This window comes from Ovis canadensis, chromosome 15, assembly GCF_042477335.2.
Source record: "Ovis canadensis isolate MfBH-ARS-UI-01 breed Bighorn chromosome 15, ARS-UI_OviCan_v2, whole genome shotgun sequence".
Taxonomy (NCBI): Eukaryota; Metazoa; Chordata; class Mammalia; order Artiodactyla; family Bovidae; genus Ovis; species Ovis canadensis.
Genome location: NC_091259.1, coordinates 70,990,896 through 71,004,680, shown reverse-complemented (window position 1 = coordinate 71,004,680; position 13,785 = coordinate 70,990,896). Strand labels below are relative to the sequence as shown.

Genomic DNA, 13,785 nt, shown 5'->3' with positions numbered 1-13,785 from the left:
TTTGGTTCTATCAACTTTGACTTATAATATCTTGAAGCTGTTGCAAGGGATATAAAATATAGAATTTCTGTGTTTGTGATGCATTGAATTTCCAAATTAATTCGCTGGGCTTCTGCTCTTTATAATCAATACTGATATATTTGTAATATAAGAACACTCCTGTTGTTAAAAGCAATGTTATTATTAAAAGCAAAACAGAAGAAGAGTATCTAGTACAACATACAATTTGAGAGAGAAATTTGTACGAAATGTTATCACAGGGGAAAATGATAAACTAGCAGAGGCTGCTGGCTCCTTCCCTAGAGCTCAAACCTGGAGACAGAATACCAGTGGAGGTTGATGAATTTGAGGAACTAATATAAAGACAGTGAAAACCCTCTTTGAGCGAGGAGCAGATTGGCAGTGGCAGGGTGGAGGTGGAGTCCAGAAGAGGGCTAGTGCCAGGGAGTCAGGGCAGACTGGAGTAGGGTTCAGCTGGACGCTTATTGCCCTGAAAGTATCATTATCAATGAAGTAGTGTAGAGGCAGTCAACTGCTAACAGCATAGCTGTTATTAAACCTGCAAGTTATTAAACTTCCCCACACCTTGGCTTCCTCATCTATAAAACTTCATAGGGTTGTTGTAAATATTAAATGAGTTAAAGTGTTGACAGTTTCTGGCACATAAAATAATTCAATAAGTATTAATTAGTAATGTTACTACTACTGCCCACTGCACTGCCACTGAAAGGCAAAAAATAAATTAAAAAAAAAAAATAGCAACAATGCCCCAACTGGGTATCCAAGTATATCACAGGAGCTGATGCCTAGAACAGGAAACAGGTAACAGAGAGAGGCATGCCCTTTCACATCCTGATTAGATGATCATAATCCAGGGAGCTGAGGAAATTTTATGAAATTCAACCACATAAATAAAGTAAAAAAAAAACAACCAAAACAACAACAACAAAATTCCACTCATGTGAACATTTTAATGCAAAAATGCACTTCAGAGTCCAAAACCAATTTAGGATAAAAAATAAAAAATAAAACTTCAAATTAGGAAGACAAGGGATAGCCCTTCTATTTCAGGATAGCCCTGAAAACAGGCATTCATCAAAACCAAGCAAGCATCATATTTGAAAATGAGTATGAAGTCTAAGACTGGAACAACAACAAAATCATCATTCCTATTGGTTTGCATACATTTATTTTAGAAAATAACTTTTAAAATACTGGGTTGATAACTCTATAACTATTGATACTGTATGCTAGGAACTTTTTTCAATTATTATGACCTTTTGGAATTAAAATAATACACATTCTGAAAATATTGTTAATCTGAATCAGATAACAATTTTTTCTCACTTTTGTTTTTTTTTTAATTTATTATAGATTTTAGAAAAACTGAATTTATAGAGTCCTTTTCAGTATCAAGATGAGTTGTCCAAGACTAACTACAAGGTCCAAATTCAGAGTAAAATAGCAATTATACTCCCACTAGATGGTGTCCTGTTCCAGAGCACTATTCATGCCATAACTGGCGCTCCACAAGCCAAAGGTGTATTTCCAGCATCTGACAGGTTCCTCAGTACTTCAGCACCCAAGGCATTATGGGACTTTTCAACCAGATCATTAATTCTTTCAAAACTAGTTAGCTTGGCATCTGAATCAAAGTTAATGATTGGGTTAAAAGATGAAAGAAGGTAAAAATCTATGGAAATTTTTACAGAAATGGTCTTTTAAGAGGTATGTTGAACAGGGAGAGGGAAAGTTAGAGAATTTAAAAAAAAAAAAAAAAACTGGCCTAAAAGAAGTTTCATGGGTAGAAAGTTTTTGGAAGAGGATGAGATTAAAGTTAACAATAACACCTAATAATTAATATTAAATGATTTTTAGAGTCTCAGCAACATTTGAGTCACTAAATTAACTACCTCTCATATCCCCTTTTATGAAGAAAGCTAAACCCTAGAAATCAGCTATCTTGCTAGTTATGTCATGCATGCTTTTAAAATGTTCTACTTCCTATTTTTTCATATCTAAAAGTTAAATAGTATATCATTTAAATAGAAATATAAGCCAAACAAAATTTATGTAACTTGTTAATGCTGACTAACATTTTTCACTAAAATATGAGTTGAGTATATATCTCTTTCTAATAAGGGAGGCATGCTATAAAACCCTTTCAAAATGTGAAGAAGACAAGTACTTCAAACGATAATCTTGGTAATAAAAACCAAGCGAATAGCAAACAATATTGTCTAGTAGCTTAGAAAGACTAATGAATATACCTGAAAACCACCATGAAAAGTGTGTAATGAGGTGACTCGCTGGATTCTATGGAGAATCATTTCAAATAATCTTAAGCCAGACTTTTAGCACCATCAAAAACAGTGAAAAATACTAAACAGGGGTCAGGTAACTGAGTTATTTAAGACCAACAAAAGGTGCTGGCTCAAGACCAGTAGTTAGGATGCCTTTTATTTCTTGGGACAGGCTGACACTGCATCCATCACCAAAATCTGTCACCCAGGCAAAGCATTATTATTTAAATGGACACAGTCCAGCCCTTTGTATATATACCTACAATATAAAAATTGGGACTAAAAAAAATTCTCCCAAGAGATTTACAAAACTGGTTTTCAGGCACGTGGATTACAACTTTGTTTATGAAATTACAACTTTGGTTATGAAAACACTTTAAAAATCAGATTCTGTTTTGAGATCTTGAATTTCAATTCCATAAGATCCCTGGTTTTGCTATTTTATTCTAATAAGAGCTTCACATGTATTGTATGCCTGGGGAAATATTCCTGTAAGTCTACTGTTTTTCTATACATTCTACCAACTCCACTGGATTATCATAACAGTTCTGTTACCTGGTCGTACTCCAAGGCTCCTGGGTAGAGAGGCCATCCAAGGAATAATTCTGCAATCACGCATCCCAGTGACCACATGTCTATGGCTTCACAAAATGGCAACCCCAATATAATCTCTGGAGCTCTGAAATTCAAAAAATTTAAAAAATGATTGTAAAATTATCCAATTCATCTTATATTCAAAGAAAAGCTCATAAAATGAGAGAAAAATCATCTAGTCACAGTAATTCATCATTTTTCAGAACTCTTTCACACCTAACCATAATCCTGAATTAAACTTAAAGGGATGCTATGAGTACAATGGGGAGCTTCCTTGGTGGCTTAGCAGTAAAGAATTCGCCCGCAGGAGATCCAGGTTTGATCCCTGGGTTGGGAAGATCCCCTGGAAAAGGAAATGGCAACCCACTCCAGTATTCTTGCCTAGAAAATCCCACAGACAGAGGAGCCTGGCGGGCTACAGTCCATGGGGTCACAAAGAGTTGGACACAACTTAGCTACTAAACAACAACAACATGAGAACAACACCATGATGATAAAATATCTATACCCAATCTAAATTTTATTAATATGACAGCAAAAAAAAAAAAGGAAAAGCGTAGATCTTGTCTTTTGAGATGACAGCAGAAGTCACACACTAGAAAGAGACTGACAGATTATCAGATACACACACCATGACATCAGCAGAGCTGAAAGCCAGACGCTGAGAGGCAAGACGCAAACCAGACCAGACCAACCCCGAAGACCAGGAACGGATCTAGGCCGAGGCCTTACTCCAGAAGATAATGATAAAACTGGGTTATTTGTTCTCCAAAACAGACAAGACCAAGTTCACCATATTCTGCCTTAAAGGGCAGAAAACTACAGAGTACATCAAAACAGTTAAAAAGCATTTTAGCACCTACAGAGCTTTGATTATCTGGAAAATGTATTCCATGAAAGATACAATTCTCAGATAAATTATGTTGCTACTTCCATGACTTTCCCTTAAGAAAATTAACATTCTAAGAGAAGTTTCACGTACAGTTCTCTAATTCCAAAGTTATACAATCATGGTTATCCTGAACAATCTCAATGGTACAGAGAAGTTATAAAAACAGTACAATAAATACTTTTTCCTAATTGTATAAAACCATTTCTACTACTGAGAGTAATTTGCCAAATAATGGCATGCTTTGTATTTCCTACATACAAGATTACATTAATCACAACACAATCATCAAAGTCAGGAAACAAATACTGATACATTTTCACCAGCTAAGCCTTAGACTCGAAGTTGGGCCAACTGCACAGATAATGTCCTTCATGGCAAAAGAACCCAATTCTGAATCATGTACTGCATTTAGCTGTCATCTCTCTTTAAGTCTTTTCCAATATGGAAGAATCCCTCAAGTCTTTCCTTGATTTCTATGATCCTGGCATAAGATATTACAGGCCAGTTATTTGTAGAATATCCCTTAGTACAGGTCTGTCTGACATCTTCTTATCATTAGATCCAGGTTATAATCTTTGGGAGAAATGTTTTAAAAGTGATGGTTTTCCTTCCTCATTATATGCTATCAGGTGGTACAAACCTTTGCAGCACTACTGATAATGCTCACTTTGATTACTTGATAACATGGTATCTGATAGATTTCTTCACTATCAAGTTTCTTCTTTCCCCTTTGTAATGAAGTTTTTTGTGAAGCACTTTGAGGCTGGAATCCAATTTCAATTTATCCATTTATTTACCTATGTAAGTATAATGGATTCCTATTTTATTCAGTGGGTTACAATTCAATACTATAATTACTTATTCTGATGCTCTAAGTCGGAACTCCTTCAATGAACAACATGCGTCCTCATTACTACTGGGGTGACACTGTTCCCAGGATCTCTCAGTATACTTATTTAATACAGTTTACAAAAGTCCTTCTGCCAATTTTTTTTAAACTTAAGAGTGCTGATTGTCATTATCTCCTAATGCAGTGGTTCTCAATCTTGGCTGCACATTACAATTTTTGTGCTGGCCACACCCATACCAATTAAATCAGAAACTCTGAGGATGGGACAAAGGCATCAGTGGTTTTTAAACCTCTCCAGCTGATTCCAATATATGACAAAAGAACCAAAGCCCTAGACTCAATAGTTAAACCCAATGGGAAAGACAATTCCATCTCCTCCCTACAGTTCTGTTCGAAATAAGTTCAAAAGATAATAAATTGCTACCATAGATTTGGGATCTGTCTATTGACTCTACTTCTGAGCATCTCTGCTGTAATTAATATTTAAGATTCAATAGATTCTTAATCCACAGTACTTGTTAAAAACAAGTAAGTGTCATGGGGAGATACTAAGAGGAATAAAAGAACCTTAAAACACAGTTATAAAAAGCCTTCACTCTTTTGACTACTTAACTCTGTAACTGTGTAGATGTATACATGTAAATTATATTCAGACGTAATCAAATGCTAAACTACTACAGAAAGAAAAGGCTTACCCTAAATAATATTTATTATCATATTCACAAGATTTTACTTTTGTTCACTATTTTATACACAGAACATAGCAGAAAATATGCACTCAATAAACATTTAAATAAGCCATGCCAACACAGGTTGATTCACACAAAGGAAAGAAAGCATCAGTGTGAAATGTGGGTCTGAACTAGGCATCGGAAGAATAAAAGTCTAGGCAGAAAGAGAGAGAAATGAGCACAAGAGTTTATAAAGTATATACTAACCTATATACTATATAGGTATATATACCTATATTCAAAAGGTTCAAAGCAAAAGGCAGCTTGTTTCAAAAAGTATGGAGTAAATGCGATTCACTAGTAATAGTTAATCATGTATTAAATTGAATCCTAAAGACTTACAGAGCTATAGCTGTGTGTAAGGGCTTCATGGTTATTTTGAAATAATACAAAAAATTCACAAGACTTGAAATGGACTACTGTAGAAAATTTCAACATTGTATTTGGTAATGCAAGAAAACTAACAAAATGATAGTATTTAGGACATACAACTTAAAGAGACAAAAACTGCTTGAAATCTGGTCAACAATTAAGAAAAGAGTTCTGTCAAGTGGACAAAGACTGATGAATTCTTTCTGCCATTTGCTACCATTTAGTGAGTGAGCCACTTTGATCGTGATAAGAATATAGACTTATCTTTTAAAAATCTTGATTACAAATTGTATAAAACCATTTCAAACATAAAATCTAAGATTCAAAAGTTATATTTAGGGAAGCAAACTCAAATATCTCCTTTTTAAACAAGAATTTTAATTGCAAATTTTATACAAATTCATTATGTATTATTGCATCAGTTTAAAATCCTGAGAAGCAGATGAGATGTGCAAAAAATTTCTTGGGGAGAAAATGTCTCTGAAGGATACAGAGGGAGATGAAGCAGGAGTAGGCGAAGAGAGCCTCAGACCTCGAGCAGTTCTGACAGCTGTGAAAGAGGGGCAAAGGAAGAATTAGAACTTCTATGCGACTGCAGTGCTGTTAAGAGAAGAGTCTTGGCAGGGTCAGTGGAGAGTCTCTAAGCAAAAATTATCTGCTAGAGTAGCTCCCCATCAAACTAGCACAGCATAGCTCTAGGGCCCCCAGTGTGTTTGGTCACTAGCTGGGAGCAGCCCAGAAGAATGGGCCCCTGCCCAGCACTGCTGCCTTATCTAACAGGCACAACAGGTGGAGGCTGCCAGTTAATCGCTCTTCACAGCAGGTTCTCTTGAAGTGGATCCAAACAGCACAATTCCAAGGCTGCCACAGCCATCTTCCCCTAAGCTTTTGTATTTTATTTTGTAAAACATAAATATCATAAAGAAAATGCAATACATTTCTTCACCAAGTCTGAGTCAAACATACTCAAATTCTCTTCCGTTTACCACAGCATACCACAAAATGTTATATTTTCTATATGTATCATCACATGTGGAAACACCTTCAAGCATTTACAATCTAGATGAAACTGCCAGAGCTATCAGAGCTCAGCCAGCCAGTCTTACAATACAGTAAACCTTAAAAATCAAGCTACGCACAAAAGAATAATATACCCAGCTGTAACGTAATGAATAAAGCTTAGTTTTCTGAATATATCTTAACTGGCTCTCCAATTACTTCTCTGGGCTAAATATACTTTTGAATATAAATGACCATGGCAGAAAGTCTGATTTATGGACGACTCTCAAAATAAACCTTGTGTTCTACACCTAAAGGAAATTCTTCCACTTCTTTTCTTATCCACCTTAACTCCCTTCTGAGCATCTGTAATGTGAGTGGTGTGCCAAGGATATGGCAGGGAACAGACACGTGTACTTCTGTAGACAGGCAAGGCACACGTTAAACACGTCCACTGGATAGAGAGTATAACTAAGCCACTTTACCACTCTATAAATAATAACACAATTAGAAGGCAGGTGTCAAATCCACAAACAAATTCAAAAATTTAGGTTATACGGTAAGAAAGGCTATGCATAAATGCCATGTTTCCTTTTTTGCTATGTGACTAATAAAACTTACCAATATTCATTAAAACCAAGTCATTTTTACTTTTCTGAAGCCTTGAAATACTGATATAAAATCTAGGTAAAGTGGGTAAGCTAAAAAAAAATTTTTTTTAAGTGGGTAAACTAAACTTTGAATGGTCTGTGGGTCTTTGCTAGAGAACTCAAAAAGAATGTTAGAGGTAGATAGTTCAAATAAGAACATGGTGAAATACTGTCACTCAGAAAAGGTGACTATTAATTGAACATTTTACTTTATTTCATTTTTATTTAAGTTGAAAATTCAATTACTGGCAGAGAAGCCTAGCCCTGTTGGGAAAAAGAATGTCTCAGTTCAGGAACTCGGTATGTCAAGTTTGAGGAACAGTTGTATATTCTCATAAGAGAAAGATGCCCTGGGTTATCCTGGCAAATGCCATTAGGCTAGGATCATGCAATGATTTCAAGGCCATCAAGAAAGTGGTGACCATGATATGGCTCCTAATCTGTCTTTTCAGATACAGAAAATACAACAGTTAGGCCAACCTGACTATTTAGCCTGCCTAATGTTTCTCACTAAAGTTAATAAAACTAGCATAAAGCTGATATATTTCAGTCTCTTGAGAGTTTAATGACAGGAACAACCCAGGTCTGGTTAAGTCTAGGACACTGATCAAATAATTTCTGAAACGACACAACTAAAGCCCAGATTCTGATGATGCTGTCAGGGATGTCACTCAGTAAAAATGAGAACTACAGTTATCAGGGCGTCTCTCGATGATACTCCTCTGGTTTAGTCACTAAGTCCTGTCCGACTCTTGCAACCCCCTGGACTGTAGCCTGCCAGGCTCCTCGGTCCATGGGATTTTCCAGGCCGAGAATACTGGAGTGGATTGCCATTTCCTTTATATACAAATGTACAGCTACATGCTTCGCTCTACTTTTGACAAGAAGACACCAGAGAAAAGCAGCACAAACTTGGAAAAGGTAAACAAATGGTAAACTCAAAAAAGATAAAAATAATAAAATTAAAACATAGTCTTCCTTGAGGTAGGTGACATAGAAGGTATTTCTAAAAATAAACAGTTTTATTAAGACATAATTCACATACCATACGATTTATCTGTTCAAATGGTACAATCCAATGGCTTTTAGTATATCCACAGAATTATACAACCATTAACCCAATCAACTTTAGAACATTTTCATCACCATCACAAGAAGTCCTTTATCCATTACCAGTCACTCCCCATTTTTTCCAAACTTCTCCATCCCTAGACCACCACAAATCTCCTTTGTCTCTTTAGCTCTGCCTGTTCTGGACATATCGTACGAATGGAATGGTACATGTGATCTCTTATGGCGAGCTTCTTTCATCTGGGGTTCAACCATGTTACAGCATGTACCAGCACTTCTTTTTTACTGCAGAATGATATTCCATTGTATGGGTATGCCAAACTTACTTATCCATTCATCAGATGATGGATATTTGGGTTGTTTCCACTTTCCAGCTATATGAAAAATGAAAAGTTAACCAGGAAAGGCCATGCCACCTCACCAGGCTATTGAGCAAGAATGTACTCCAGGGATGAAGAAGGTCGGAGCAGAAAAGCTATACACCAAAAACAATCACTTCCTCAGAGAACTGATTGGTACAGGAAGAAAATGCCTTTGACGAAATATATATCCAAAAGGGGGGAAAGGGTTCTAGTGTTAAAGAAACTGCTGATTTTCAATGCATCAGGCTTTACAATTGAGCTAATCCTGCGCTACACCTCTTTTTCAAACCTCTAGGGCACTAAAAAATAATAACTTCTTGACCATCTACTGGGAACCCAATATAAAAGGAGCATGGGGTCATGGGTAAATCTAAGGGTAAATTTCCTAAGAATGTTTTGCTATAGTGCTACTACGCAGAAAGTTCTGGGAAGACAAATCTTTGCGTCTGGTAAGGATTCATGACTCCAAACAATGAAAATCATCTAGAGAGAGCTAGATTTTAAACACTTTAGATACCTAGCAATCCCGCCAAGTAATTTACCCAAAGCTTAGTATTTTCATTTTTGAAATGGGTTTTACTGATGCAGCACACTCTGAAAATTATCTGAACGACTAGGTAAAAGAATCTGTGTAAAATGTAAAACAGCATATACATTTACAAATTTATTCATACTCCCACTGTCCTAATTCACACCTCCTCTCTTCTCAAACCATCACCTCCTCCCCATCCTCATTCCTGACTGTTGTCCTTGCATCCAACTTCATTTGGCGGGGGTGGGGGGGATATCTGAAAGAAACTTCTACATTCTCACCACCACATCTACTAGCCCACTTGCATCTGTCAGTACTTTTATCTAAGGTACCCATGCTCACTCACTGAAGTACATCATTCCACCAATTTCCCAGTCTCTCTCATCACCAATCTCTCCCTCCCTTTTTCCCTCCCTCCCTCTCCCCACCCCCCAACATAAAGACATGACTATTCCATATCTCCCATTTTGAGAGAAAAGAAAAAAACGTTCTTGTTTACATAACCTCCTTCAGCCATCATCCGTTTCTCTGTTCCCTCTTAAACCAGGCCTTCTTAAAAGCATTGTTGAGAAAAGCTGCCTCCAATTCTGCCCCTGTCTTGAACTCAGCTCTAATCAGGCTTTCATTACCCCATCATTCCACCAAAATAGGTCCTGTCAAAGCCACCATCAGCCCCTGCATTGCCACATCCTTGATTTATTTGGCTTGCAGCATCTGACACAGTTGACTTTGCTCTCCTGCATTAAACAGTCTGCAGCTGAGTGCCAGGACACCACTCTGCTCTCTTGACCTCACCAGCACTCCCTTCTCAGATTCCTTTCCAGTTCCATCTCATTTCCACCACCTTTAAATTCTGGGGTGTCCCAAGGCTGTCTTTAGATATCTGTCTTCTCTACCTACATTCACTTCCCTTAGGTGATCTCATAAATCACATGGTTTTAAATATCACCTTTATTCTTAAACCCAAATGTGCATCTCTAAACCAGACCTCTCTCCCCCAACTTTAGAATTCCCTATCCAACTGTCTAATCAATATCTCTTACTGTCAATTATTAGATATCTCAAACTGAACACGTTCAAAACATCTTCACAGTTCCCTCCAACCCACTCTTCCTCCAGCCTTCCCGATCTCAGGAAATGACAACTCTATCCTCCTAATTTCTCAGGCACATAACTGGTGTGAGAATCAAATCTGACTCTCACTTTTCACAACTATCAGCAAATCCCATTGACTTTATCTTCAAAACAGATTCAGAATTTGACCATTTTGCCCCACCTTTACGGCTAAAACCACAATCCAAGCCACCAGCATCTCTTGCTGCAAGCTTCCTAACTGTTCTTGGTTCCGCCCTGTCCTCTACCATCTACTCTCAACTTAGCAGCCAGAGTGATCCACTTGGTACACAGGTCATACCACATCACTCTTCGCCTCAAACCTGCTAGCAGCTTCTTTCTGCCTCACAGTAAGGTCAAATTCTTCACAATGGTCTATACAAGGTCAGACGTGATTCTGCCCTCAGGAAATCTATTTAACATTTCCTACCATTATCCCATTTGCTTGCTCTGATCCACCTGTACGGGCCTCCTTACTGCTTCTAATCATAGTTGCTGCCTCAAAACCTTTACATTTATTAGGAGAAGGTTACTGTCAGAGGGGAAAGCAGGACGCGATCCCTGCATTCTTACTTTGTGTTTCTGTCCAAAGACCGGATAGGAAGGTTTTCCTTTACCACCTTAAACAGAAGGGTAAGCCCCGCCAGCGCATATATTTACCTCTCCTCCTTTATCTTGCTTTTCTGTTGTCTATAGCACCTGCCACCAACTGATATGCTTCCTTATTATGTTTTCCCCTCCCCTACTAGAATATAAAACCATGAGGGAAAGAACTTTAATTTTTTCAGTTCTATATTCCCAGCACTGAGAATACTGCCGGCATATAGTATGTACTCACTCACCTGTTTGTTCAGTGAATTACTTGATCAAACAGTAGAAGCTGTTAGCATTCTGTTATAAATATCTTTATTAAATACATGAGCCAAACAGGTATCAACCAAGAAGACCTTGACATGCTAGCCACTTCACATTAGGGACAATTGAAATGTTTTGACTATAAAATAAAAGTCAACACAACTTACTGAGCTTTAACAGCAGCCAACATCACAGAAATCATTTTTAACACTTTATCTCACTTAAAGAAGATATTCTAAAAATAGATTTCTGCCTTGTTCCTCTGTTTTGAGATCAAAAATGCGGTAAACAAAATGTTCCACGTAAAACAGAAGAACCCCTCAACTGAGTACAGTCAGTCCACAGAATCATGAGAAATAATAAATTGTTTTTGAAGCAATTAAGCCTTGGAGCTGTCACCCAGAAACAGATAACTGATACAGTACCAAAAGTTACCCAGAAAGTGATGGAATTGAGACTTCAAATGCCTTATTCCAAAAACCTTTCTCTATACTATACCATCTCAATGATAAGATTTTGTGACTGAAAGAAACACAGAAAGTCAAACAAACAGGAAACCTAGAAACAGACACCAAAGTTACTTGTAACAACTCAACTAAAGTTATGTTCTAGCTTTGTTTTCCACAGAATTAGAAGATGCTAGGGTTCTCTGGTGGCTCAGAAGGTAAAAGGTCTGCATGCACTTCAGCAGACCCGGGTTTAATCCCTGGGTTAGGAATATCGCCTGGAGACGGAAATGGCAAACCACTCCAGTATTCTTGCCTGGAAAATCCCATGGATGGAGGAGCCTGGCAGGCTAAGTCTATGGGGTCGCAAAAGTCAGACACAACTGAAAAACTTCATTTTCTTTCTAAGAAAATACTAACTGACCTATGTTTTCTAATAGTTCTATGCCTTTTTTGATTAGTCTTTAGCTTTCTAGGACAATCAAATTTAAGAAGTATTATGCTGCCATTTTCTAAACCCAGTTTTCATTCAGTATAAATCCTTTAAACAGTGTAAATCCTTTAAAATACATATAAGGACAGCAATAACATCAAGCAAAAACAGTCAGCAAAAACAAGACTGGAAGTTGACTGTGGCTCAGATCATAAACTCCTTATTGCCTAATTCAGACATTAATTGAACAAAGTAGGGAAAACCACTAGACCATTCAGGTATAACCAAAATCAAATCCTTTACGATTATACAGTGGAAGTGACAAACAGATTCAAGGGATTAGATCTGATAGAGAGTGCCTGAAGAACTATGGATGGAGCTTCATGATCTTGTACAGGAGGCAGTGATCAACACCATCCTGAAGGAAGAGAAATGCAAAAAGACAAATGAAAGTCTGAGGAGGCCTTACAAAAAGCTATGAAAAGAAGAGAAGCGAAAGGCAAAGGAGGAAAGGAAAGATATACCCATTTGAATCAGTTCAGTTCAGTTCAGTCATTATGTCCGACTCTTTGTGACCCCCTGGACTACAGCAAGCCAGGCCTCCCTGTCCATCACCAACTCCTGAAGTTTACTTAAACTCATGTCCATTGAGTCAGTGATGCCATCCAACCATCTCATTCTCTGCTGTCCACTTCTCCTCCCACCTTCAATCTTTCCCAGCATCAGGGTCTTTTCCAGTGAGTCAGTTCTTCACATCAGGTGAATGCCGAGTTCCCATTTGAATGCAGAGTTCCAAAGAATAGCAAGGAAAGATAAGAAAGCCTTCCTCAGTGATCAATGCAAAGAAATAGAGGAAAACAACAGAATGGGAAAGACTAGAGATCTCTTCAAGAAAATCAGAGATACCAAGGGAACATTTCATGCAAAGATGGGCACAATAAAGGACAGAAATTATTTGGCTTAACATGGACTGAGGAGCCTGGTAGGCTGCAGTCCATGGGGTCGCTAAGAGTCGGACACGACTGAGCGACTTCGCTTTCACTTTTCACTTTCATGCTTTGGAGAAGGAAACGGCAACCCACTCCAGTGTTCTTGCCTGGAGAATCCCAGGGACGGGGGAGCCTGGTGAGCTGCCGTCTATGGGGTCAAACAGAGTCGGACATGACTGAAGTGACTTAGCAGCAGCAGCAGCAACAGAAGCAGAAGGTATTAAGAAGAGGTGGCAAGAATACATAGAAGAACTATACAGAAAAGATCTTCACGACTCAGATAATCATGATGGTGTGATCACTTACCTAGAGCCAGACATCCTAGAATGCGAAGTCAAGTGAGCCTTAGGAAGCGTCACCACGAACAAAGCTAGTAGAAGTGCTGGAATTCCAGTTGAGCTACTTTAAATCCTAAAAGATGATGCTGTCAAAGTGCTGCACTCAATATGCCAGCAAATGTGGAATACTCAGCAGTGGCCACAGGAATGGAAAAGGTCAGTCATCATTTCAATCCCAAAGAAAGGCAATGCCAAAGAATGCTCAGACTACCACACCATTGCTCTCATCTCACACGCTAGCAAAGTAATACTCAA

General features: G+C 37.9%; 1 protein-coding gene across 4 annotated transcripts in view; it reads right to left on the bottom strand.

The window, feature by feature from the left end:
• The window catches only part of HIPK3 (homeodomain interacting protein kinase 3), an 82,147-nt gene that overhangs the window by 20,342 nt on the left and 48,020 nt on the right, over positions 1-13,785 (bottom strand). For all 4 annotated transcript variants that reach the window (XM_069554711.1, XM_069554713.1, XM_069554712.1 and 1 more), the window contains exon 3: positions 2,859-2,982. In XM_069554711.1, the coding sequence (XP_069410812.1) occupies positions 2,859-2,982 (124 nt within the window). The remainder of the gene's footprint in view (positions 1-2,858; positions 2,983-13,785) is intronic.